General features: G+C 40.0%; 1 protein-coding gene and 1 long non-coding RNA gene across 3 annotated transcripts in view; one reads left to right on the top strand and one right to left on the bottom strand.

Annotated features, from left to right (window-relative positions):
* LOC139609209 (inactive all-trans-retinol 13,14-reductase) overlaps positions 1 to 4,183 on the top strand; it is a 7,063-nt gene extending 2,880 nt beyond the window's left edge. Inside the window, exons 3-11 of the mRNA XM_071463495.1 lie at positions 88 to 329; positions 430 to 625; positions 879 to 1,076; positions 1,167 to 1,286; positions 1,405 to 1,543; positions 1,956 to 2,065; positions 2,301 to 2,467; positions 2,646 to 2,805; positions 3,118 to 4,183. Of these exons, the coding sequence (XP_071319596.1) occupies positions 88 to 329; positions 430 to 625; positions 879 to 1,076; positions 1,167 to 1,286; positions 1,405 to 1,543; positions 1,956 to 2,065; positions 2,301 to 2,467; positions 2,646 to 2,805; positions 3,118 to 3,287 (1,502 nt within the window). The 3' untranslated portion in view covers positions 3,288 to 4,183. The remainder of the gene's footprint in view (positions 1 to 87; positions 330 to 429; positions 626 to 878; positions 1,077 to 1,166; positions 1,287 to 1,404; positions 1,544 to 1,955; positions 2,066 to 2,300; positions 2,468 to 2,645; positions 2,806 to 3,117) is intronic.
* Positions 1 to 25,782, bottom strand: part of LOC139609210 (uncharacterized) — a 27,034-nt gene extending 1,252 nt beyond the window's left edge. Inside the window, exons 1-4 of one of the 2 annotated variants that reach the window (XR_011685178.1) lie at positions 25,642 to 25,782; positions 24,872 to 24,942; positions 24,449 to 24,572; positions 11,927 to 11,964 (exon numbers count right to left, since the gene is read on the bottom strand). This is a non-coding gene — a long non-coding RNA (uncharacterized lncRNA). The remainder of the gene's footprint in view (positions 1 to 11,926; positions 11,965 to 24,448; positions 24,573 to 24,871; positions 24,943 to 25,641) is intronic. The other variant, XR_011685177.1, reaches the window with a different exon arrangement.

The following is a 25,782-nucleotide window of genomic DNA, read 5'->3' as shown; positions in this document are numbered from 1 at the left end:
GGTGTTACCTTTGAGAAGATATGAATGCAACTGTACCTTTACAAACAGGAAATAACTTTGCACCATGTTCGGCTCTTTCCTCTACAGGGCTTCACTACATTGGTCAGGTCCATGAGAACAGTCTGTTGCGTATCGCCTTTGACCAGATCTCAGAGGGCCAGCTGGAGTTCCAGAAGCTGAATGAACATTTCGATACCATCCAGATCGGCCTGGGGGACGATAAACGAGAGTACACCATATTCTCTGGTAAAACCGAGATGAAGGCTCATCTACTGAAGCAATTCCCTGACGACACTGAGGCCATTGAGACATTCTTCAAAATCATGAAGGTACTAAGGGCAGGTGGACACATATTTCAGTCTGTCATCTGTCTCCAAAGTGCAAACTCTACATTTAAAGGCCTTTCAAACTTCCTCCAAATTCAAACAGGTCTCAGCTAAGAAGACACACTATCTGGCTACTTTAAAACTGATCCCCCAGTGGGTGTCCTTATTCCTGCTGAAGTCGGGCATCGCAAACCTCGTCTCCCCAGTCTTCCGTCTGACTGGCACTGCTGCAACAAATTTCGTAAACACCCTGACTAGCAACAAGGATCTCCACGTCATCTTCTCTTACTTGTTTTATGGTGGGTCTACAAAAATGTCACTACTGTGGCTTTCTGTATTTAGTAATATCTTCAGAAAGTTGATTGAGGTCAGAGGACTGTTACGTTCCACTGTTTTGCCATGTCTGTACTAGAATCATTGTCCAAGATGTGACATAGGGCCAGTGAGCTACACAGTATGAAACTAGATGAGTGGACTTGAAACTGGTTTAAACAAGGTGACTTTGAAGAAGAATTAAACTAAATTAATAGTCCTTTCTCTGTGTGTATTTAGGTGTGCCTCCAAGAGACTCCAGCATTCTGATCAATGCCCTCCTGATTCATCACTACAAACGAGGCGCCTACTACCCTAAAGGTGGTGCCAGTGAAATTCCCTACCACATTGTCCGCACCATTCAGAAATATGGAGGAAACTGCCTGGTCAGAGCTCCTGTTACCCAGATCCTGGTTAATGAAAAGGGAGCAGCTTATGGTGAGAACTAAATCCAGCAGTTCAATCTTCACTAGTTAAAGCCAAGACGCTCTTCCAGGTAACCGACTTTCCCTTTGTGCCTCATGACAGGTGTGAAAGTGAGGAAAGGTCAGGAGGAAGTGGAGGTTCATGCACCTGTGGTTGTCTCAAACTGTGGCATTTTCACCACCTTCCAGAAACTTCTTCCACCTGAGATTCAAGTCAAGCATGGTGAGCAACACAAATAATCTCTTTTACCTAAATGGATGGATTCTCAAATATATCACAAATTCTTTTGTAACAACAGTCAAGATGCTGCAAGGTGATTCTACATTCTCCCATGTTATAGATATTCAGGAAAGACTGAACATGATGAAACACGGCAGAGGATCCTTCTTGGTCTTCTCTGGCTTTGATGGAACAGAGGAGGAGTTGGGCTTTGTTTCCACTAACTTCTGGCTTTTCAAGAACAATGATATGGACAAGTCGTAAGTATGCAGGGCAGTGACCACACTGAACAGGGACTTGCTATTTATTAACCACAAGGGTGCGCTACTGTATAAGCAGTAAAGCTGCAATGAACTCAAGAGGTAAAACTGATTCCTCAGTATAGGCCTTTCACCAGGACCATTGACACATTTGTCATTTTTCTTGTGGGTCAACTTTCACTTCCAGAAGACATAATAATACAATTTACACAAAGAAACAGACTGTATATCATGTGGCTTATTCAACAATCAAGTGGAGAGTTCCCTTTTTCATCCTCTAGATGGAGTAAAGGATCAGTCAGGTTAAAGATCCAGGATGTCAACTTCATACTCATGGATTCTTTTATGCGTTGCCATACTCCTGATACCGCTCTGACTTAGGGATGATGATTTAAATGTTTCATTTTTTAAGGATGGATGACTTCTTTGCACTGAGCAAAGAGGAAGCTCCAGATAACATCCCCATGATGTTCATCACAATCCCATCTTCCAAAGACCCAGAAGCCAAAATCAGGCACCCAGGTACAAACAAAATCCAACACTTTTTAATAGGACATTATAATATAAAGAAAGGATGTGCTAAAATGAAAGATTAAAGGGTTGTACCCTTTAAAACATGTTTTAAAGCTGCACTGCTATGAGAATATCATCTTATCTTTGTGTATGTAGATATGATCTGATATTAATTACCAGAAAATAGCACATCTGAGATTCCAGACATACTCAGTGTGATGTCTTATGCGTTTCATGTTCACAGGAAAATCTTGCATGACGATACTGACCATGGTGAAGTATGAATGGTTTGAGGAATGGAAGGACACTACTGTGCGCAAAAGGGGTGATGAATATCACAACTACAAAATGAGATTTGCGAAGAACCTCTTTGACTGGGCCTGCACTTTGTTCCCTAAAATCAGAGACAAGGTAGACTTGAGCAGATGTTTCTATTGTCTGTGCAACTACGAGTACGACAACAAATGATCAATTTATAGCTATTAAAGCTTTAAAGGTTACTGTAGGTTCTCCATTATTTATTTTATTTTTTTAGTTTGTTTGTGTTTGAATATGGACAGCAGTGTAACTTATATGACTTGTTCTCCAGCTGGTTTTCCAGGATGTGGCGACCCCACTGACCAACACACACTACCTGGGTGCCCAGCGGGGAGCCATGTACTCTGCTGAGCACAACCTGGACCGTTTCCATGCTGAGGCTGTGGCGAGGAACAGGTGCAACACCCCTGTCAAGAACCTCTACATCTCAGGTACTGAAATTTTAACAAATTCTTGGCCAAGGATTTTATGGTAAAAATTTCTGCAAGCACAAGCAGCCTTTGTGGTTTGTGACTGAAGGTTAATATTATGAAATGCATTACAAAAGTAGCCAGTTTTTGCTGTATTAGTTTGGTGGCACTTAAAACAAAACTGTAAGAAAGCCACAAAGCAAAATAAATTGTATTATCTTTAAAGTTGGTGGAGAAAATCACAGTCTAGACGGAAACACAGACAAGAATGTGAGTCCTGACTCCAGGTAGTCTCATCTCATCCAGCAAGTTGTGTGCATCTCTCTGTTCCAGGCCAAGACGTGTTCAGCTGTGGGATAGCAGGAGCTCTACACGGTGGACTGCTCTGCGCATCTACGGTGTTAGATCACATAGTCTACATCGACTTGCTCCTCCTCAAGAAGAAGCTCAAGAGGAGGAAAGCAAAAGAGCTGGCCCAGCTGGCTCAGAAGAAACTGCAGTGAGTACGCTCTGTACTTCCCCTGCAGGACATTGGTATAACTGCACAAACCTGGTGCAAAAGGACCCTCGATTATTAAGAGAAGCTTAGAGGAATACGCCACCACTCTGTCCTAACTCTGTCCTAGATGACTTAGATTATGTCTATCTATGCTTATGCCCTTTTCTGACAGTTACAAGGAACAGATGTAATGTCCTTTTTGTCTTTAAAGGAAATAATCTAACAATGATGAAAACATGGGCCAATTTCAAAACTGAAAAAGCTGCCATGCCATCCTAAGTGGAATCATGGTGGATCATTCAGTCTGGTGATCTGTGCTAACACACTAGACTGCCTTGTCTTATGCAGCTAGAATAACAAAGTACACAGACAGCTGGTTCACTCATTAAAAGGTAAACCACTCATTAAATTAAGATAACGATATAAGTTTGTTATGGAAAAATTGTACCATTTTTTATACTTAACAACCTACTGTAAATCTTTTACAAATTTTATAGTAAATAATATGTTTAACCTAGTGTTTACTTGCATATAATATATAAAATTATAAAAAGCTTTCAGTTTTCTTTTTATGATCATGTGCACATAAAGATAAATTATGAGGAAAAAGTGTTTTCTTTATTTTATTGTCTTATTTACTGATCTCTGTAAAATACTATTTCTCCATTGTTTATATTTGTATTTAGGTATATTGTGATCTTTTTATTAACTTTGTTTTTCAATTGTGCAAAAATGTTTCATTGTACATGACCAATAAACTTGATAAACCAAACATTTATGTGCCATCCAAATGCTCAAAACATTTTCACTGTGTTAAGATAGACAGAGATCTAAATTATTGAATCAATTATTATGTATAAAAAAAATCAGTAAATTACCAAGAGTGATTGTATTATAGCATCAGGTATAATGGGTGATTATTTTTACAAATTATTTATGTATCACTTACTGGTGAACTGACACTGTTAAACCCCTCTGGATTTAGTTCCCACCTATGTTGTTCTGACCTGACTTATAACCCCGGTGTTGTTTGGGTAACATCTGAAATCAAACATATGGGGGAAACCTCAGATTTCCTGCACTAAGTGAACATTTCCTCAGTAAACGGTGGGTAGATTGGCTGACAAACTGTGGTCTGTTGGAGACGACCGGGGGGATCCAAAGAGAAGAATGCCCCTTCTGTCCAGACAGCCGGTGGGATGCCAGTACCTCTCTCACTCTGTTAACCTTCGTCCCTCTGCTGTACAAACCCAGGGAAAGCACTCTCAGTCACTGCTGCTTGGTGTACATGTTCGCTGCTCTCACCATTTTTTCTGTCAGTGCTTTAGAATAAAAAGGCCAAACTAAGGCGAGTTTAAGGAATGAAGAGCAAACTGGGAGGGACAGAAGTTAATTATACTGACTTTGCCTGGCTGGAAGTTGAGTCGACCATAACATATAATTACCATGGCACGATAAAGTGCACTACTTCACCAGAAATAAACGTGACATCTATAGTAACTCTTACTTTCCTGTGCTGTGCTGTGCTGTCTGACTAACACGGTTATAAACAGACCCACGTACACTCAGTTTATCCATCTTTTGAGTAAAGGATAAACCCAACCCACTGTTTGAGCCATGCTAGCAGCGTGGCTCTAGGGATGGCAGTGTTGGTTGGCTGGTCACTCCACTTTGGTCCAAGCTGAAATATCTCAATAACTACTGGATGCTTTGCTGTGAAATTTTGTGTAGCTATTCATGGTCCCCAGGGAATGAATGGTAATGGTTTTCTTTAGTTATCTCTTGACTTATCCCTTTCGCAAAACCATGAGGTTAACATTTTTGTTTTTTAGTAAAATGTCTTGACAACTATTCTATGGATTGTCATGAAATTTGTTTCAGCCATTCACGTCCCCCCACATGCTGAATTGTAACTTTGATGATCTTCTAACTTTGGGATAGTTGTAGGAGCAGCATTTGGATTGGCGGTTCAGGTTGTAAAAGACATCTGTCTCCCTGTTACAGCCTAAGTGGTTAGGTTTTTAACCCATTATGAATGACTGACTCACTTTTTCATTTAACATATCAAAAAGTTGTTGACGCATTGATAATGGTCTTGATTCCATGCAATGCTTTTCCAGAAGGTTACGTGGTCAGACTGTCCATTGGAGGGTCCTTTATGATGAATTTAAGAACAAGATAAAAAAGACAAGGTAGTTATACCAGATGTGGGTGTACACCAGCCAAATTGATTTTTTTTCCTCACAACCTGGCAACCTAAAAAACAAAAAAAAGCAATGTCCTCATAAAGAGCTTATTACCCATTTATAAACCATTACTTTTATTGTTATCTATTATTATCTCAATTAGCACCTTCCCACCAGACCAGCGCTTGTGTGTGTGTGTGTGTGTGTGTGTGTGTGTTTGTTGAACTTGAATAAAAAACTGGGTACTTGTTCTTTTAGGTTTTATGGTGCCAGGAACTGGAATATGTTACTTTTGCACATAACAGGAAACGTGAAATGTTCTTTTTAATGTTTGATTTAGAGTATTTTCATTGTTGATGTTTCTGGTATTTATTGTGTTGGTTATTATGTTGTCTACTCACTTGGACTCCTGCATTTTTAAAACTTTCTATGGAATTTATTGTTTTTATAACTGTGTATGATTTGTTGTCCTTCTTGCAATGTCAATCAGTATCAATAGAGCCTTTAGTTACCATTTATGAACCCTTTATAAAGTGTTTCTTACTGGAAAATGGTCCCTGTATTTATTTGAACAAAAATTGTGAATATGTGATTCATCTTGGTAATTTGTAATGGTGGCTTTAATTCCTTATAATGATCACTGACCCGAGGGAACAGTTAAGCTGCTATCATACTGCACCACTGCATTACTGGCTGTAGAAACTCATCATCACTGTGGTTGCCATTTGTAGCCTCTTTATAAAACATTTCAACTCGGCAGTGACAAGACGTTGTTCTGTGAAATTGCAGAAACTAAGTACGGAGAGTAGAAGCTGAAGAGGAAATGTCATTTTACTAAGAATGACATAAATATTTCAGAAAGAAAAGCAAGTCCAAAAAGGCAGATTTGAGGAGGAAAAGCTTTTCTTGACCAGCTCAAGCACCACCTCAACCCCCTTTCTCCTTTTTCCTCTAACAGGCGGCTCCCACATGTTTAGACATGCTCTGACATCAGGAGAGGCCCACAGGGTCGGATCTCAACAACAGCAGCCCACTCTTTCAGCTGCGTCGACCACTCTGTCTTACACTCTCTACCAAACAGATGCACACTTTTAAATGAACTTCTTACTGCAGAGACTGTGGTTCAATGCTGACCCAACAACACTGGCACCTGAAACCTTTTATTTACACCAAGCAAACAGTAAAGCTAACACCACTGCAGCAGGATTGGCTCAGAGAGTACTCATGTTGCTGGGCTCTCGCCTCTGCCTTTCAGCCAGCTTTCCTTCTTTTCCAGATGTTGGAGCTCCTCCCTGCTGGCCTGCCGCAGCCTCCCACAGCTTGAACCCAGCCAACAGCCACAGCTGCTACCAATCTGAAGACTCTCATAAGAAAATTTCAGACGACCCAGATGAGAGGAAGACTCAGTCTGAAGATAGCACCCAGGATCAGACTGGGCTTACAGGGACGAGCAGGTGATAAAAAAAAACACCACCAGCAGTTTTTAAGGGTCACCCTTACTTAACTACCATCATTTGGTGATGTTTGATGCCCTAGATTGGTGAAAACTTTCAAACCAACTTTATATTTTACTATAAGGCAAATGCACAGATTTATGTTTGCAAAGGAAAGAAAAAAAAAAGATTTCTTCCATTTAACCAAATAAATTTGTAGCAGTTTTCCTGTTCTGCACAGATAACACGCCTCCTCTCCAATGTCGGCTAAAAGCTGCTGCTTCAGGCCAACTTTCTGTTGAGCTAAATGGAAAATCCAAGGAAAATGGCAGCTTCCCCAGTTCTCTCCTCTCCCTTCTACAATCTGAAACACAACTGCTTTGCTCAAGTCCACATGTCTGCATACTTAAAGCCAGGGGCCAGGGGTTGTACATTATGTGTAGGTTAGTTTAGCATTCTCTGCTATATGCATGTCACTGTTATATGCACATCGATGAGCACAGAATTTTCAGTTTGAGCTGAAACAATTAGCTGATTAATCGATTGGCAGAAAAACAAGTAGCCAAATACTTGATAATCAGTTAATTGTTACAGTGGTTTCTCAAGCAAAAATTATATATTTAAAAGTTCCAGCTCATCAGTTGTGAGGATTTACTGCTTTTCTTAAAATGCAAGCATTTTAATGACATCACCTTGACTTTGTCCCCTTGAAATTGTGAAGGAGTAACTGGGACAGAGGAAACGAACTGTGAACACAGACCTAACATATAATCACCTTTTACAATATTATGGGAAACTTGCTAGCAAATAGTTGCATATTTACACATGCAAAACCCCTAAAGCAACATTATCATTGATATGGAGTCATGTCTGATGAATGTTAAGTCCAACATTAACTCCCTTTTAGCTCTGTTTTTGGTCTCTACCAACTGCTGAGGTAAAACATTTGGCTCTTAAGCTGCTAAAGGCTGCACTATGCTCACCAGCTAGTCACTAGCTGTGTCTGTCTGTTGTTTTTAGAGGCTGCCTGCTGCAGCTAAAAATGACACTTTGAGAGCAGCAAGAGTGAACCAAAACAGTAAAGTTGGGGGCTGGACCAAACAAGCTGAAACTCACCATAAAGCTGAAAGTGAAGCTGCAGATTCAGGTGATAATTCTGTATAGTTTCATCACTACCAAGCATCCCTTCATTGTTTCCACACTGTTTCTATAAAGTCTTTAGAAGTTATACATTATCATTATAAAAATATAGATTATAGCTGTAACTTCAACTAAAGAAAATAATGGGGAGACTAACTGATAAAGAAAATAATCACTGGTTGCATCTATAATTTCAGTGCTCCCAAATTTCTATAGTATCCATCAATAACATGCTCTTCGCCACACCCCTGTGTGCAGAGGAAGCTGATCAAATGTTTATTTGAACAGTTATTTTGAAGCACTTTGTTGGTAATTGATGGGCAGGTACTAAATCTAAATCACACTTTACATATGACTGTCTTCTTCCACTAAATTTCACAGTTGAACATATCTACAACACAGCGTCCTGTGGATTTACTTTCGTCACGTTGCCACCTTGAAGAACTACGTCATGATATTATCGTTGCTTCTTCTCAGCCCATCAATTAAAATAGGTCCAAGAAATCTATACTGGCAGGCCTCTATTTTCCCCTTTCAGCTGTTTGATATTTCCTGTGAAGCTGTTGTGCACATTTGATTGTAAATTATGCTGCATGGTGGAGTCTGGACAAGACAGAGCGAGAGAGAGAGAAGGACAGGAGGCAGGACTAGGGAGGCCCAGAAAAAGGAGAACATTCAGAGCTTTATAAAGCAGTACCATGTCTTTTCATATACAATCCATAATAAGTATGTACCCAGTCCGCTGCTACAGTCAAGCTCCATTGTGAATCATATAGAGAAAGTATACTTCACCTCTGCACCTGGCTACAACAAACAGCTGATATTTGACCTTGACCTCCAGATTGTTTTTAATGGCACGAAGATCCCACCTCAACCTCCATGTTTCTGTGCCATTGTAGCAAAGTGAATGGGAAGGAGACACATTGTTTTAGAGAAAACAAAAGTAATCACTACCTGCTAAACCACAAAGCCGCAACACTCTATTATGTGATCAAAGTTTGCTGTGCTGAGGATAAGAATCTCTGCCTTTAATCCACCCCTGGCAGCGTGATCTGCTTGTCAGGTTAAGAGAAAGAATTTGGGAATATTGCATATAAATAATTACAACAGAGGTGCCGTTAATACTGACATAGTTGTGCAATCTTTAATAAATCTTGCACATAAGAGAAAGAAAAGCATGTTGCACTAATAATAATGATCTTGCGGTTGAATGAAAGAGTTAATTTCTTTCCTCTTTCACACCCATCTGCACTATGTGGCTGCAGCTCCTCCTTCCAGCGGATGCTTCAGACATGACCCAGAGTGTCACATTTCACCGTTTTGTCTTAAAGTTCTCCCACCCACCACCACCACCACCACCTCTACCTCCACTTTCCCCATCAAATAAGCCCACCCTCCACTGTGTAAACCTCATCACAGTAATGCATCCGCATTCGTCATCTGTGCAGTTTACACGCTGTGCCAGCTTGTGAAGTTGGGGTGAGCCTAAAGCAGGAGACAGTATGCACTAGAGGGGGCTCTTCTGTGGGTGTGATCCCAGCCTGCACTCACAGGGGAGATGACTCCTCGACACATGGCTTGGATACAGACAGTATACTGTAGATTTTTACCTTACCTTACCCATTCTACCTTACCCAAGCCAAGACTCTAAGGAAAGGTGGTGTTCAATGCTGTACAGATTTTAAAACCCCTCTGGGCTGTACAAGACAACATGACTTAACTTGATTAACCTGGCATTAACTGGCGCTATTTATAAGTGAAAAGATGCAACAAAAGTGGCTCATTAACCATGGATCGTCTCTACTTTAACCTTTTCAAGATGTCTTCTAGAGCCCAGCTTTAACACGTTTTCTGAACGTTTTCCAAAGTGTTACACAGTTTGCTGAGACATGCTTAGGCCTTGATCTTCACACACTAACTGTTTACTTTACAACTTAGCGCTGATACGAGAAACATTTGGCCAGAAGGTGGCATACTCAGTTCTAAATAAACTTTATTTATTTGATACTTTGCATAAGTAAAGGTCTAAATTTCCTCAAAATGCTGCAATTAAACTAAACATGACATATCTGTTATCATTAGATTTCCCACTTTATCACAACTGTTTCCTCTGAGAGAAACAAACTTGGGCACGGTTTAGGATGTCATCTGTTGCCCCTCAGCTCCGGTCCCCAGCTGACTGACACTAATTCCTCGGTCCTGATCTCCTGTGAAATCTCAACTGCAGGCTTTGCTCTCCCAATGGGAGGGGCTGTTTGCTCTGGCCTCTGCTCGCTGGCTCCAGGTCTGAGGACAAGGCCTCACAGCGAGATGATCCCAGAGGGGTCGTACCTACATGTTTTTACTTCGGCACTGAGACCATGCTGGCAGAATGACCTCTCAGTTTAGACAATACATCTGAGGGGTTCCAGGTGGAAAATATTGGGAACTATCATTATTCTCTTCATTATACCTGATAACAGAACATTTTGTAAGGATTGTAAACATTTTTAACAAGATACTTTCAGCTGTGTCCTCTCTGCTGCAGACATAATGTGAGATAAAGAGTGAGGACAGACTGGAGGGTATTATACTGACGAGTTGCTCTGACTGGTGATTCATCCTCTCTGAACTCAAATGTCTGGTCTTCCAGCAGGCTGAGTGTGATTAAACTATCCCAGTGAAACTACTGTACCACAAACAAAGACATCATTGGGCCACAATTAGAGACTCCACCTTTAGCCTTCTGGTCTCAGACATTTTTTTCTACAAAGAAAGCTGCCAGTCCAGACCTTCATTATGTCCCTCATGCCTGTATTTTTGCACACATTTATATATTATCTCTTCTCACTTTTCTGCATTTGATGCTGCTTTTGTTTGTATTATAACTGGAAAAAGCAAAGCCTTTTTTCCATGCTTTTTTTTTCCGGATTACTGAGCTTTTTTTCCTGCCTTTAGACATATAGTTACAGTATTTAGTTAGTTTTTTGTTTCCACATAGCACAACAGCATAAAATCAGACAAGAGAAATAAAACAGATGTGTTAAGAGGGCAGGATAGCAAATAACGATTATTATTATTATAACAATTAACAATTGATTGTTTTCCCAATTAACAGATTAGTTGTTTCGTGTATAACCTGTCTGTAAATGGTGAAAAATGGCTGTCACAATCTCCAAAGCTGAAGGTGACATCCTAAAATGTCTTTTTTTGTCTGGTCAACAGTCCAAACCGCAAAAATATTCAGCTTACTATCTTAGATGCCGAAGGAATCCAGAAAATATTTACATTTGAGTAGCTGGAACCATAGAATCTTGGTATTTCTTTAAAAAAAAAATAACTCAAAATGTAAAAAAATAAAATAAAATAAAAATTAAATCAATTATCAAAATAGTAGCAGGTTAATTCTCTGTTAAACAATCTCTTTGCAGCTCTACAGGAGAGGCCAAGAAACCACAGTCTTCAATGGATCTCCCTGCAACTTAGGAAGAAAAAAACTAAGACTAATAACTTATATATAAAACATAGATTAGCAAAATCCAAAGAAACCTTTGAAGAACTGAGGAGTGCTCATGTTATAGAGACTGTATAGCTAAGTGAGTGGTGTGGGTGGGTGGAATATACATGGCTACAGGTGATATAAAAGAGGCAGCCAACTTGTTATGGCTTGTACTGCCCTGAAGGGACTGGAGCAACATACAGAGACTGAAGGAATCACTTTCCCTCTTTCCACACACAAAACAAAGAATAAGACTTAACACTACTGACCACAGTTGGTGTGACAGGAGTTTATGAATGACAATAAGAACCAGTGGGTGAAACAAGTATCCAGATGACTATAAAAGTTCATCATACACTTGGAAATAGTAGTTTGACAGTGTAAATGTAACTCAAGGTTGACTTACTTAACAAACATCTTCAGCTGATGTCGAAGCTGAAACCTCTGGAAAAAAGTAGAAAGTGGACAATGAGTCATTCCTTTGTCTTCACATATTTATGTGAAACAAAACCACAGAATAAAAATTACAAATAAACATCCTGTTTTCAAATGCCAGTAAAAGTGTGGAGTTATTATCAGTAAAAATGATTTTTATCAAAGTAAAAAAAAGAAATACTCATACTAGAGTAAATGCATTAGCATTTTCATGTTATTGAATGACAAAATGAAGCAAATTCTAGCTTCTTTTTGGACATCTATAGAAATGTATTCTTTCAGTGCACTCTACCATGTATAATGTGCAATATTTTCCTCAGAGATGTAGAGGAGTTAAAGCGTAAATTTGCACAAAATGGCAACAAAATGAAATTTAAGTAATGTATTTGAGTAATATTGTAATATTGAATAATTAAATTAATTTAAAAAACCCACTTTGTTCTAGGTTTTCTGGCCATTAGTACAAATACGTTTTCTCTGTATAGTTTTACTGGGTGCTCCACTCGGTCTTAACTCCAGCAAATACGTGCTTTTACTTTTTTACACCATTTGCAGGTGACGTTTGTAAGGAGTTAAATTAGCTGTGTGGATTTCATGTTAAAATAAAGATTAAATTAGTATGTCAGACAATTGTCATGTGAACATTTCTGTGTGTGTGATAACATATACAGACACTTTTCTCCATGACTAATAGGTGTCATGATATACTGGTATTGACAATAACTGTGATATTTTAAAAAATAAATATTGATTCTGTGTTAATAATACACATATGATACAATGTGTTGTGATGGCAGATTTTTGGCCTTCTGTTTATCAGTTCACCTTTTCCATTAAATGTAATTGTTCTTTTTGTTCACTTTTCTACAGTAATAGTTACACACTCTCTCTCCTCCTCCCAACACTTGAATTTGAGTCCAATTCATTTGCCAAAAAAAGGACAAAACACACAATAAACAAAGTTAAAGATGCATTTGACTGATAGCACCATTGTTATTATTATTTCTCAAAAGTGAAGTATTTTGCCCACAATTATCATGCAGTGAAAATTTGACATTGTGATTGATAAAACGTTTCATCCTTAAAACTGACTGTTTCAAGGCTGTTCGTTTTTCCTCCTGATGGTTTTGTTTCTGAAGCTGAAGTCACAGTGCAAAGCTGAGCACAATGCAGCCAGCAGCACAGCTTTAAGTGATTCCAGATGCTTTAAGAATTGAACTCATGTGCAGGGGCAGAACAAAAAGATGTCTCCCTCTCCCTCATTTATCCAAGCTGTTCTCTGTCCTTCTCTTCACTTAGGGAGTGTTACCTGTGTTTTGGACATGAAAATGTGAAAAAAAAAAGTCTTCCGTCAGTGTGATATCAGATTTCATCAATATGGAACAAAAAAGTTTGGAAAATCTGGAACAAAAGCAATCCTGGCTAGAAGTGGGAGGAGTATCTCAGGGCTGTAATCGTTTCTCCAACTTTACTGCTGTGAAGTAGACAATAAAAACCTCTGCACAAGACACAGAAATGACACTGCACTGCAGTGACAGTCTCTACAACTAATGTTGCATCCATTTGCATTAACAATAACAACAATCCAAAGACAAACTGTAGGATCTGTATGAAAAAAAGCTTCTCTATGGGCAAGGCGAGGAGAGGCAGGGTGGGACCGGGGCTGGGTGGGAGAAGGTGGAGTCTGACACACGGTCTGCACTCCTACCTCGTGAACTCTCATGTCGCCCCAGGGGGGCTACTCTCTTTTAAGACTGGGTGCTTCTCTCCCTCCCACTGCTGAGGGATGTTTAAGGGGAAGCATGGAGTGAGTGGGGGGGGGGCAGGGGTGAAGAGAAATGAAGAACTTCAGCAATGCGCAAGACAGGTAGAGACAGGACAAAAATTAAAGGAGAGAGAGAGGAAGAGAGACAGAGAGAGAGAAAGAGAGCAAAATGTGACTGCAGAGGTGGAAAGTGAAGATGTGGCAGACACACAGAAACAGATGAAACATAAACAATTAAATATTGAGCTGCTTAATGTCTGTTCTTTTGGTTCTCATGATTCGATGGCTGCAAGGCCAGAATATAACAGTGGACGTACACAGCCCAGCATTATGCCAACAGATGCTATTAGACTACATCACTTTTTCTATTGCACATGATAGGGAAAGCAGATTGTTTGGTAATGGTGTCTTGTTAAACGGCTGAGCTCCAGGAAAACTGGAGTAGGAATGCAGACTGTTCAGTGTCTGGACATGTGGAGGGAGAGGCAGAAGGAGTCCAGTTCTGGAGGTTTAGATCCTCCATAATCTCAGGGGTTAACATCTATGATCACTGTTGCAAAATGCTAGATCACAGGCTTTTAGCATGCAGAAGAGCCTTTCTGGTCAACATGGACCTAGGCCTATGAAATTCCTCAACATCTGGATTTTTTCCCCCCATTCATGATGCGCATGTTTTTCAGGTTTTTGAGAAAACAGAATTTTAAAAGGGGAATCCTGCAGGAAAATGTAGTTGCTCAGCCCAGGTGGCTCTGCAGCTTAAGCGCCGTCATTAGAGTCAGAGGAGTTTGAAGGGGCAGGAAGCTGTGGATCCTGTCTTAAATGTGGGCGGCCACTGTCATTATCAGGTTAAGTATAACCATTACACTTAATGAAAAGTCTCACTTCTTTGACACACTGACGTGATTCTGACACTGGGAGGTGCCCACCTGATACCCTGATGATGATATACCCACCTTTCCGTCTACTGCACTGGATGTAGATGCATATCCTGCACATGCATAGAAATATTAACATTTAACTAGTCTGCAGATTATATTCTATTACAGGATCTTCAAATTCTTTCCTGAGCGAGACAATGTGCTTTAACTAAGACCATCTGTTTTAAATGAAGTCAGATATTTGCTGTACTGCAAAGATGAGTCATTCCGCTCAGACCTTGCCTCACAAAAAATGTTTCCTTCATCAAAAAACTCTCATCATCATCATCATCATGCAGCGCGGAGCAGATTTCATATATAAAAACGTGCTCTGCTCTTCTTTGTGGATTCAGATTCATTATGTTCAATCTAAGATATGCTGTAGCTTTATTTCCCTAATTAAGTGCAGTAACAGCAGCAGCATCAACACTAGAAACTGGGACTACATGTGGGTTAATGGTGTCAGAGGGTAAAATAAGTGCATATTCATCCACCATCACCATACAAGCTCAGTTTTGCCAGAATGGACTGCTCCTCCTTCCCTTTTTTTTCTCCCCCCCTCTGTGGTCGATTCTAACATTTTTTGTCTCGACACTGTTTTTGTTCCTCCTCTTTGCGCTTGGGCCAAGTATACTCCCTTTGTTGATGTGGCAGGCCTGGGAAATGAAAAGTCTATACTTCATGTCAGGCGAAGAGGAGCACCTCCTCTTCTTCTTTGCTTGCAAACGTGGACAGAAAAGAAAAAAAAAAGATAATTTGGGAAGTTAACACAATGACACAGAACGTCAGGTTTAACGGGTGGTCAGTGGTGGCCACGAAACACAAACTGAGCCTGTCTGTTCTTGGTTGTTTCATTTCATTTTCACAAATCTGTATCTATTAAACAGTGATCTCTGGTGAGCCAAAGTAAAGACAGAGGAACAAGGGGATTGACTCTTTCATCCCAGTCTGTTGATACACAATTGGGCACTCATCTCCTCATTGTAAACAGAGTCTAGGACTGGTATCCCCTAGATTTTGTCACTATAAGCCAGACTTCATCTTCCTATTTGACTGTCTGGGGCTATAAGGGAAAACAGATCCTTACAGATAAATTATTTGATTTCCATCTACATCATCTATCAGAAGCCAGGAAAAAGGAGCAAAATTTTCATGGACTTCAGTTTCAAAATCTTCAACATATAAATCTGTCCAGGGGAGAGAGAGCTAATAAATGACAGAGCAAGGTGCGTTTTAGGGCCAGTGAACAAGCTCTCAGTGAGTTTCCATGATGTGATGTGGAGCGAGAGAGCAACCAGACATCTTGCCTTTCATTCCAAAGCACAGCTGAACACAAACCAGGGAGGGACATGACACTAATCTAAATATGGGCAACTGGCTGTAGCCAATCAGAACCTGAGCATCTATTAGCACCCCCCGCCCACTCCCAACTCACCCTAAACTCTCTACCACTGCTTATTGTAGTTAAACATGTGACGTGGAGGCCTTTTGCTGCTGTTCCGTCTTACCATTCCTAACCCGCTTGGCTCAGAGTATCTGCTCTCTTCTTTTCTCCTTGTCTTCCATGGTATTTCCTCTGAAGAGTCTCGTGTCCCATCTGAAACACAGAGGCTGTACTACAGCGTACAACAATCTCTGCAGACTGCTATCTCAGTATCCTGAAACCTGTAACATCTAAAAAACCTGCAAATAAAATCATTCTATAACTGAAATTCACTTTAGCATCAACCCCATTCTTTATCTATCTTACCCCGAGCTCGGTCATTAGTTGCAATCTGCAGAACAGAAAACCAAATTCAGCATAAAAATCACAACGTTTAACAGTCTCTGTGAGATTTCTTTGAAGAAAGTTCCAAAGCTGCCCTTAAAGTCAAAACTTTGATACAAGCGTGCTTCATCTGGGCTGTGACGTGGAATCTTAACCCAGATTGCACAGCTTCATGTGGGCCGGCCTGACTGGAGCTAAATCCAGTTAAATTCTTGTTGAGTGCATCCAGGCTTTAAGGTGTTGTCCAGTTGAGTCAGGGCACCCCTCCCCCTACATGTGATCAGCTGCCAGCATCACATAAATTGTGTTTCCCATCTCCGCCGACAGAAGGCGTTTAGGCTTCAGCTCCTTAAATCTGGTTTGATGGACACAATCTGAAGATACTGAACCACAGAGCTGCTTTTCACTGTCAGAGTTTGCCTTATACAATAAGTAGCAACACAATATACCTGGTTGTAAGTGATGCAGTCACGTCAGCAGGTCATAAAGCTTAATTACCAGCTGTCTGTGTTCTACATAAGGAACTGCAGCCCCCTCCCTCTACAGATTTCTGACAGGCAGGGGGTAAGGGGTTTACACATCCAAGGTTTGACTGAGAAAACAACATCTCCCTCTGTTTGAAATTGTGTAAAACCTGCCACCCCATCTTTGGTACCCTTACCCCTCTACCTACCGTATGCTACCCATTAGCTGAGTGGAAGCAGGCGGCATTATGGAGCCCTGTCGCTGGGGAGTCTGATCCTGAGTTAGCTTAAACTGTTGAATAACCAGTAAAAGCCCCGGGGCATCAAACAATTTTGGCTCAGATAGAAAAGACCATAAACATTATTCTAGTTAGATGTCATGCCAGTCAAGTTTACATTCACATGCTCCTTTGATTTAAGACTTAAACGTGGATGTCAGTTAATTCAAATAGGTCAGCAGCAAACAATATTTTCATTATCGTTTTATCTTTTGATCATTTCTTCAATCAACTGCTTAATGTTTTGGTCTTTATCACATCAGAAAACAGTGAAAAACATCCATCCCAGTTTCCCAGACTCCAAGTCCAAAACCCAAAGATATTCAGTACAGAATAATGTAAGGGCAAGAAAAGTTTCACAATCAAGAACCTGAAACCACTGAATGTGTGGCTTTGACTGAAACAATTAATGCATTATTTAAAAAAAAAAGTCACTGAGTAATTTTCTGTTGATGGATTGACTAATTATTATGTCTTTAAATTCAGTCTTAGTCATCAGCAGTCTTGACAGCTCTAGCTCAACACTGACTGACTTAGTGATGAAGTCCCACCACTGGTCAGCCAAATGCCACGTGACTGAGTGACAAGATACATCATTGGTCGGCCGGCCTGGTGTTTGAGTTTCCTCATTAGTCGTTGCTCTTTCAAAGTGATTTGGCGTGAACAGTGTTACTAACTTAGCGTCTCTGCCGCTAGATTTTCTGACTTTTCAGACCCCTTTAGTTGCTTAGCTACTGTCCACAGAAGACAGTGGCCAGTGTTGCCCCACGAAAGCGAGATCGAGCTGTCCCTCCACAGGCACACCTCTCTATGCTGACCACACAACAGCTGACGTGAATCAGCTTCTACATTGTTTCTGAGTGATCATTTTACAAGTGAATATAGCCAAAATCAAAGTGCAGCCATTGTCTTCCACTTATGTGATTGCTGATTTTGTCAGATGACATCGTGGTTATAAAATCAGGATTTCAGCAGCAGAGCAGCAGCTTGGAAAAAACTGAATGCTGGTGAACGTGTAGACTTAATGGGCCGTGTTTTAGTCACTACTTGTTCTGTTGTCTGACAGACACAGAAAACCATGTAAGTGTAAATGAGAACTGGCTGACACTAGGCAGAATGCAGTTCAGCCATGTGCTCGATTTTGACTTAGTCTCGTCTATATTAGCAAAGGATAAAATAATAATAATAATAATATATAATGCGAAAGGTGTTGCTTGAAGAAAAGAGACTATCACCTGACTCTGCAGTTCCCCTCAGGCCTATGGAGCATTGTAGCATCTATCAGCTCGTTGTTTTGGTTTAATGGCTCCATGATATGTTATTCCAATAAATCCTTAAATGCATCACATTTAACATTACCATATTCTGTTAATGCCACAGTTTTGTCGCAAAGAATATCTCATATCTCATCATGAAGCATTGTGATTACAGTATAAGAACAGTTACGCAACAACAACACTTTTCCATGTAAATTTTCCACTACCATAAAACATTACAATGCAGCCCTATTTAGCCCTCAATAGGGGCCTTTGAGACCCTCAGCCCCCTACTGTACGTTTTGCAAGGGGCACAAACTGGCTCCTAGTTAAACAACAGAAGCACTAGAGCTATTGTAAAACACCCAGGGGTGCTGAAAACCCTTGATCTTCTCAGTTAGTAAATAATGAAGGCAGAAACAGGCTCTTTTTAACGTGGACTTGCTACTGTGAGAGCCCTTGCATATCAATCTCAGCTTACTCTAATAAACAGTCATGTAAAAGCGTTTTTTTTTTTTCCTTCAAGCAAACAAGCTGGTCTTTGAAGTAGTCTTAACGATGGCAGAGGCTCCCAAATACATTTTTATGATACAGTAAAAGATAACAGATGTGACGTGTTCAAAAGATGCAGAAGAAAAGGTGATTTTGTAAAGCTGTGAACAGCACACACTAAATATTACACATTATTCTTCACTGAGGAAGATGTCCAACGAGGCACTTGTTTCACTTTGAATATCTATCACTCAGTTGGCTGCTGCAGGGACAATGTTCGCTCAGGTTGCAGCACCAGCGTCCAAAAACATCTGGTTTTGTCACTCTTGGACACATTCGTGGCTCAGATATTAAACACATCTTACAAGAATGTGACTGGAAGAGAAATTCTGAAGAGGACAGTGTAGAGGAGCAAAAGAACAGTGTTTGGAAAAGTTTTGGGAGGATTTCTCTACCTGTGTTAGATAAGATCCACTGGAATAAATTTATGTTTACGTGACAGTTTCTGTTTATTCATTATTTCTTGGCCGTCAAAATATCAACAGCAAGTATGAGGTTCCAACTTGGATCTTTCATTGATTCTTTTGTTGACGCTTGAGCTAATTGGTAAATAGCTGTAGCTAACTCGCTCACCGCTAACATGCTACCAAGCTGGGCACATGCTAGCGCATGACTCAGTCACAACTTATCTCCAAGCTCATTTCTATTTCCCCCTTTATTATGTAAATGGACATTAAGACACACAGTTCATTCAAAAGACGTATTTGTGCCATAGACTTGTGTCTCATAGTTGTCTGCAAACTATTTCTCTTTCGTGGATCAGTTTATTTCCAACAGAGGAGTGTTAAGTAAAAGTTGTTGGTCCAGCGCAGCTAAGAAGCTATGATAGCTAAGCACAAATAATCTAATTTTTATGCCAGTTCCAATGAAACTTATTGATTTTGCCACAAAAAAAATTTTGCATGTTAGGGTTTTGTCACTTGGCATGCATATGTAAAATTATATTAGAATTTGGTATCCCTATAAACTGCTTCGAGAAAAGCATTTGTTACCAAGGGAGCTGAGCTTTTCTATAAAATTTGTAAATAATAGTGTTGATTGAAACCAGAGTTCTCACAAAATGGCTGCACTTGAACACCTCCCAAGTTTTCAACATTTACTCTGTGATTCAAATCCTGCTTTTTAAACACTGGAGGAGGCAGAGCAGCCGATCTGTCCCGCTCCCCCCACCTCTCCCTGCCATCTTCTCTGTCTTTCTCTTGCCTCTATGTCTGTCTGTCTCACTTGTACTGTCTTACTTCTCCTTCTCTTTCTCTCTTTTCTTCTTTTCCTCTAACTCTCTCCCTCTCTTGACTCATCCAGGCAGAAGACCAGGAATAATAGGAGACAGGAAAGAAAACTGCACGGCGACTGAGTGCGTGGGGCCAAGAACCAAGCCCAGTGGCCTTTTTTCTCCACTCTATAACCCTCTAATTTTGCATTTATTTTAGGATGGGAGTTTATTGAGCCCAAGTCTAAGTGCAACGCCAAAAGCCTGGGACTCAGTCACCGTGATATTCACTCACTGCCCTCTCCTTTCATCTATAACTTATTCATCTGGAGATAATGACTTTTACTGCACTTAATTTCAAGTCATTGTGGTATTAAAGATCAATCTACGGTAGGATATGAGAATACAGAAACTTCCAGTACAGCATAAGACTCAAAGACAAGGCTTATGATCGAAATCAATCACCACACCAAGTGTTTCAGGAAAAGAGGAAATAGAAATTGTTACCCGAGACGTGGACCATGTCAGGAAACTGAGGTGCCAAAGGAGAGACTGTTTTGTCTTTATTTGACATTTTTATAGATGCAGTTAAATGCAGCGTTGCAGCGGGTGATGCAGGCTCTGTTAAAATTCCAGTTGCCACACGGTACAGTAAAAATGGGAGAATCTGTATGCTGAGCAGTAAGCTCACCTGGTTTCCGAACTATCCAGGTGTCAATGCAATGTAATGGCATGTGCAGGTGCATAGAACGGAGCAAAAAATTATAGTTCTGTGTTTTAATGACAGCACAGGGATTCAGTGGGAGTGGCCTGAGCCCTCACTGTCACTAAGGGTGAATGATGGAAGGAAGCATTATGTGAGCTGTCAGCGAGTCATTATCACCTAGCTTTAATATAGAAACAGAACATAATTATGCTATTAAAAGTGCTGTCTGATTTGAAAAGATAACCATGAATCAAAATTTAACATAATTCACAATGTACTGTAGCAACTGGACCTGTTACCACATTCACCACCTCTACTACGCCATGTGCTTCAGCCTTGAAATGCTACCATATCTTTACTTGTGCAATGATATGCATCATATTTCACTACGGACCAGTTGTGGCTCTAGGCGAGGGTTGGTGGAGTTGCTTGGTCGGTCCACCACTTTGGTCCAGCCTGAAATATCTCAGCAACTATTACATTAAATTTTAAACAGATATTCAAGGTTCCCAGAGGATGAACTTTGGTGATTCCCTGACTTTTTTATCTGGCGCCACCAGTTTGTTAAACTTCACTTATCCGGTGACATTTCACAACATCTACCAAATGGATTGGTGCAAAATTTCATTCAGAACCAACAACAATCAATAGTGTTCAGACTGTTTGATGGGTTGACATGGGAGGATAAATTGTTAAAACTTTAGTGATCCCCTGACTTTTCGTCTCATGCCATCAAGTCAAAATTTGATTTTGCCCATTAGTGTTAGCAACTAACATCCACAATGACAAAACTACAATGTTGTACAGCCTAGAATTATATCAAATAATTGTATAATTGTGTCAACACACTTGAAACTGAAACAGCAGATGACAGAAAAACTGATGGTTTAAGTGTGATATTTTTGTAGTGCTTCTAATCTGGATTGCATTACATCAGATAGGTGTGTCTATTTTTTTTTCTCACAGAGGAGATATAATATGAAAAGTATTAATATTAGCTCCACACATGAATGAATCAAATATTACCGAGGGAAAGGAAATGAATACTTTATATAGTATCATACATAGCTGACAAACTGTCACAGCTTCTGTTGCCCTGCAGCTACATCCAATGTGCTACATACTGTAAATTATAAAATTCTAAATGCCTACATTAGAAAAGATCATTAGTATACTTTGCAGAGCATAATCCAAAACCCCTCCAACCCCACCACTACCATCCTCCATACTTCCTCCCCAACCTACATCTGAAAGCTGTTAGTCCTGCATTTTCAGGGTGACACAGGAGGCAAGCATAAATCTTAACTCCTCCTCCAGCAGCAGCAGTAGTTTCTGAACATGTGGCTGGCACCAGGATGCCTCATCAGGCATTAAATATCTTCTTCTGAGGCCTTCACACAGTAGAATCTCAACATGGAAAAAATCAGAGACACTAACATGATGACATACTGTTACGACTTCTAACTTGATAAGGGGCAAATAATTTGGACTTGACTTTCAGATTTCCATCATCTTCTCTGTGTCTCTTTTGTATTTACTGTATCTGTACCTATTAGATTGCTCTCTTCTTTCAACTTGTCTACTTATCCGTTGCTGTAAAACACAAAAGGGGACAGGCAAAATAGGCCAGCACTACTGCAAGCACTACTGCTCTCACTACTGCAAGCAGTTGTGCACAAGCTATCAAAAAAGGAAGGCAAGGCATGGCAAAAGGAAGTTCAAAACTGCTATCAACATGTGTGATCAGATTATGTTTACTTGACTGAAAGACATGGTATTCTCAATGCCTCTGCTTAGACCAGAGAGGGTCTGAAAACATCAACAAAACCTCAGCATATCTGAGCAAAATGTATAGTATAGGCATAGCTTTTGATTCATGTTGTAAACAATAATGAATAAGGGATCAATGTGTGCGACAAAGATGTTTACCAGCAAGGGAAAGAAGAGAAAGCATTTAACGTGGCAACTTTACTCACATCCTCCCCACGAAAAGCGGAGGTGAAAATAAGGGAGGAAGAAGAATAAGGAGGTAGAAGAAGGCGTCTATGTGGCCATTTAAATGGCTCAAGTCATATATACACTCCCTCTGCTAAACAGTAGGTTAAGAGAAGTCTTCTTTGCCCGTGCTGGATGTTAGGGGAGGGAGATCAGACCACATTACATTCTTTTGTACTGAGGTCACTTTTTTTCTTCTCAACCATTCTGAAGCACTCAGCAAACTGAGAGTTCAATCTAATGGAGCACCGAGTGATCCACTGCACATGCTCAGAAATGACACTGCATACTCGTCTTTCCTCGTTTCAAAACAGAAAGAACTTCTCAAAAAGCATCACAGCAGATTAATTAGAAGGCTGAACTCAGTGCTGCAATGGTCTTCAGAAACCTGATTACAAACTCAATCCATCCATCTTCATTTCAGACTGAGGGTTATGAGAAAAAGGTTGCAACATTATTCAGACTGCTTTAACCAATGCTGATGATGTTTTTGAGGAATTCTACTATTTTTCCTGCTTATCTAAAGACTGAAAGATGCCTTTCTTATGACTCAGCTTCAAGTTGGTTTGCTTTACGGTGACTAAACTTTGCTCACATCACGTACTGTCTATGTGATCAGCCCCTCTGAAAAGTAGAAAAACACACCATGAAACTTATTTCAAGGCCAATATCATATAAACAATAACTACAATAAATGTATGATCACGCTAACGTCACTAAGCTGATGAATAACAGGCTTAGACATATACATAATTTTTTTTAAAAATTAGGTCTAACTGTGCCAGTTCCCCCACACCTTCTAGCCTTCCAGTATGCCCAGTTGTTACTGGAGAAGCTGCATTACTCGTGTTAAACATAAAAATTCAACTGAATAAGGCTAGCACACATTGAATTATGATTTGACAATACCTTGAGGAAATTTATTTTTGTTGCATTGCTCCTTTTGCTGCCAGACTGTGCATAAACACAGGAGGAGATTAGATAAACTTCACAGGCTGGATTCTTTGATAAGCAGAGATGTAAATATTATAATATCACTGTAAAATGTAAGCTCTGACAGAAACCAAGTCCTCAAGACTAAATGATAAAATACAAACTGCTTTCAAAATGACCTGCATGAGCATTTCCTGATCTATCAGTAGGACGATGTTGAGTTAGAGCCTTTCAGAATCATTACAAAAACGATTCACTGATGGTTTTCTGATCTTCCACTTCTTTGGGATCAATAAGTTTTGATGGATAAAGACTGTCTCATGGTCTGTTGACCAGGTAATTGGATACAAACTGTGTGTAACAGTGACAGACAGATAAATAAAGAGGCCTTTGGCAGGTTGTGTAGTGGAGAAAATATTACCAATGTCTGCGGTAGCGTCTTGCTATCGTACAAGATCAATGATGGGTAAGGAAGTAGTTAAGGAACTAGTTAGCAATGTCATTCCCTTCTTCAATGAGTAATGAGTAATCTCATTACAATTATGGAGTGATAAGTAATGGATTACTTTACTGGTCTGAGCACCTTAACGTTAAAAACACAATTTTTCTCACACAAATAAAACAAACAAACACACAGAGTGTCGTTTACCTCAGCACATCATTCCTGTGGTTTCCTGCTCGGCCCTGGAGGGAGTCGAGTCCAAGCTGAGAGCCATCTTTTCATCCTTCACTGCCATGTCCTGGTGTAATGTCAAGCACTGGGAGCTGGGGACCTTAAGCAAACAACATTGGCAGAAAGTGATGAGAGGCATTTTGCCCTTTACTGTGGCTGCCATCAGGTAACACTGATTCACAGCCTTGTTAAAGGATGAGACACATGTTCCCGTTAGAAACACAGCAAACACAAGACATGCAGGGTTCGGGAAATATTCAGATAATAAGGAAATCTTTATTTAATATTATACACTCTAAACAGAGTTTTTCCATTCTTCCAACTAATGTGTGATTCTTTGTATAAAACAGATTTTCAGCAGCTCACAGCATTTCTCCCTCTATGTATGGTTATACTTACATTTGATATGATCACATATGGTGCACAGATGAATATTACTAGTAGACGGGTGTGTCCTCAAAGATGAAGTGCTGCAAAGAGAAGGTAAAATATGAGGATTTTTTAGATTGTTACATTTGAGAGGGCCCAAAATGTCAGATATAGAGAAAAGACAGGTCTGCACACTAAGCACATGTATGAAACTGATGTTGATCTTTTTAACTAAGACTCAGACAGCAAACATGCGCACTTCTGCAAATGTCTGAGTATTTCTTTTAAACAAAAACTGGAGAAGGGTGGACTCTGCACATTTAGAGGCAATGCAAGTATTATCATTATAATTAATAATAGTAATATCTGCCCTAATGAAGCACACTTGTTTGCTGAGAGGTAGATGAGACAATCAATATGAAGTCATCTGTGGATTTAGTAAACGTAAGAAAACATGGTCCAGGAAGCTGTAAAAGGTCGTCAGCAACCTTATTAATAATTTAATAGTTTTATTTATTATGTATATTTTAACTTAACTACTGATTGTCTGTGTATCCCTGTCATCCAAGTTTTCTTAGGGATAATAATACAGCTAACGTTGAAGTTGGACGTATTTGGTTAAGCTAGCTTAGCAGAAAAAACAAACAAACAAACAAAACAACAACAAAGAGTTGTTGGGAAAAATACACACAATAGGACAAAGGAAAACAACAGTTTAGTCTTATTTACATGTCCTACCAGCTATCTTGTGAACTAGCTTGCTAGCTTACGCTCAACCGACACGTCCAGCAGTAGCTAACCTGTTAGCTTCGCGGTGAGGACGGACTTCAGAGATGTTGCTTGTAATCTCCCCGGCTGTTGTTGGTCAGTAAAGAAATCAAAGTCCACACTTCTACCTGTGTTAAATACACAGGATACAACTAGGAGTTGTTGGAAAGCAT

This window comes from Trachinotus anak, unplaced genomic scaffold, assembly GCF_046630095.1.
Source record: "Trachinotus anak isolate AG129_WGS33_773 ecotype Australia unplaced genomic scaffold, CSIRO_AGI_Tana_v1 ptg000025l, whole genome shotgun sequence".
NCBI classification, from domain to species: domain Eukaryota; kingdom Metazoa; phylum Chordata; class Actinopteri; order Carangiformes; family Carangidae; genus Trachinotus; species Trachinotus anak.
Note: the sequence above shows the minus strand (reverse complement) of the source record. Positions and strands in the feature narration are given on the sequence as shown.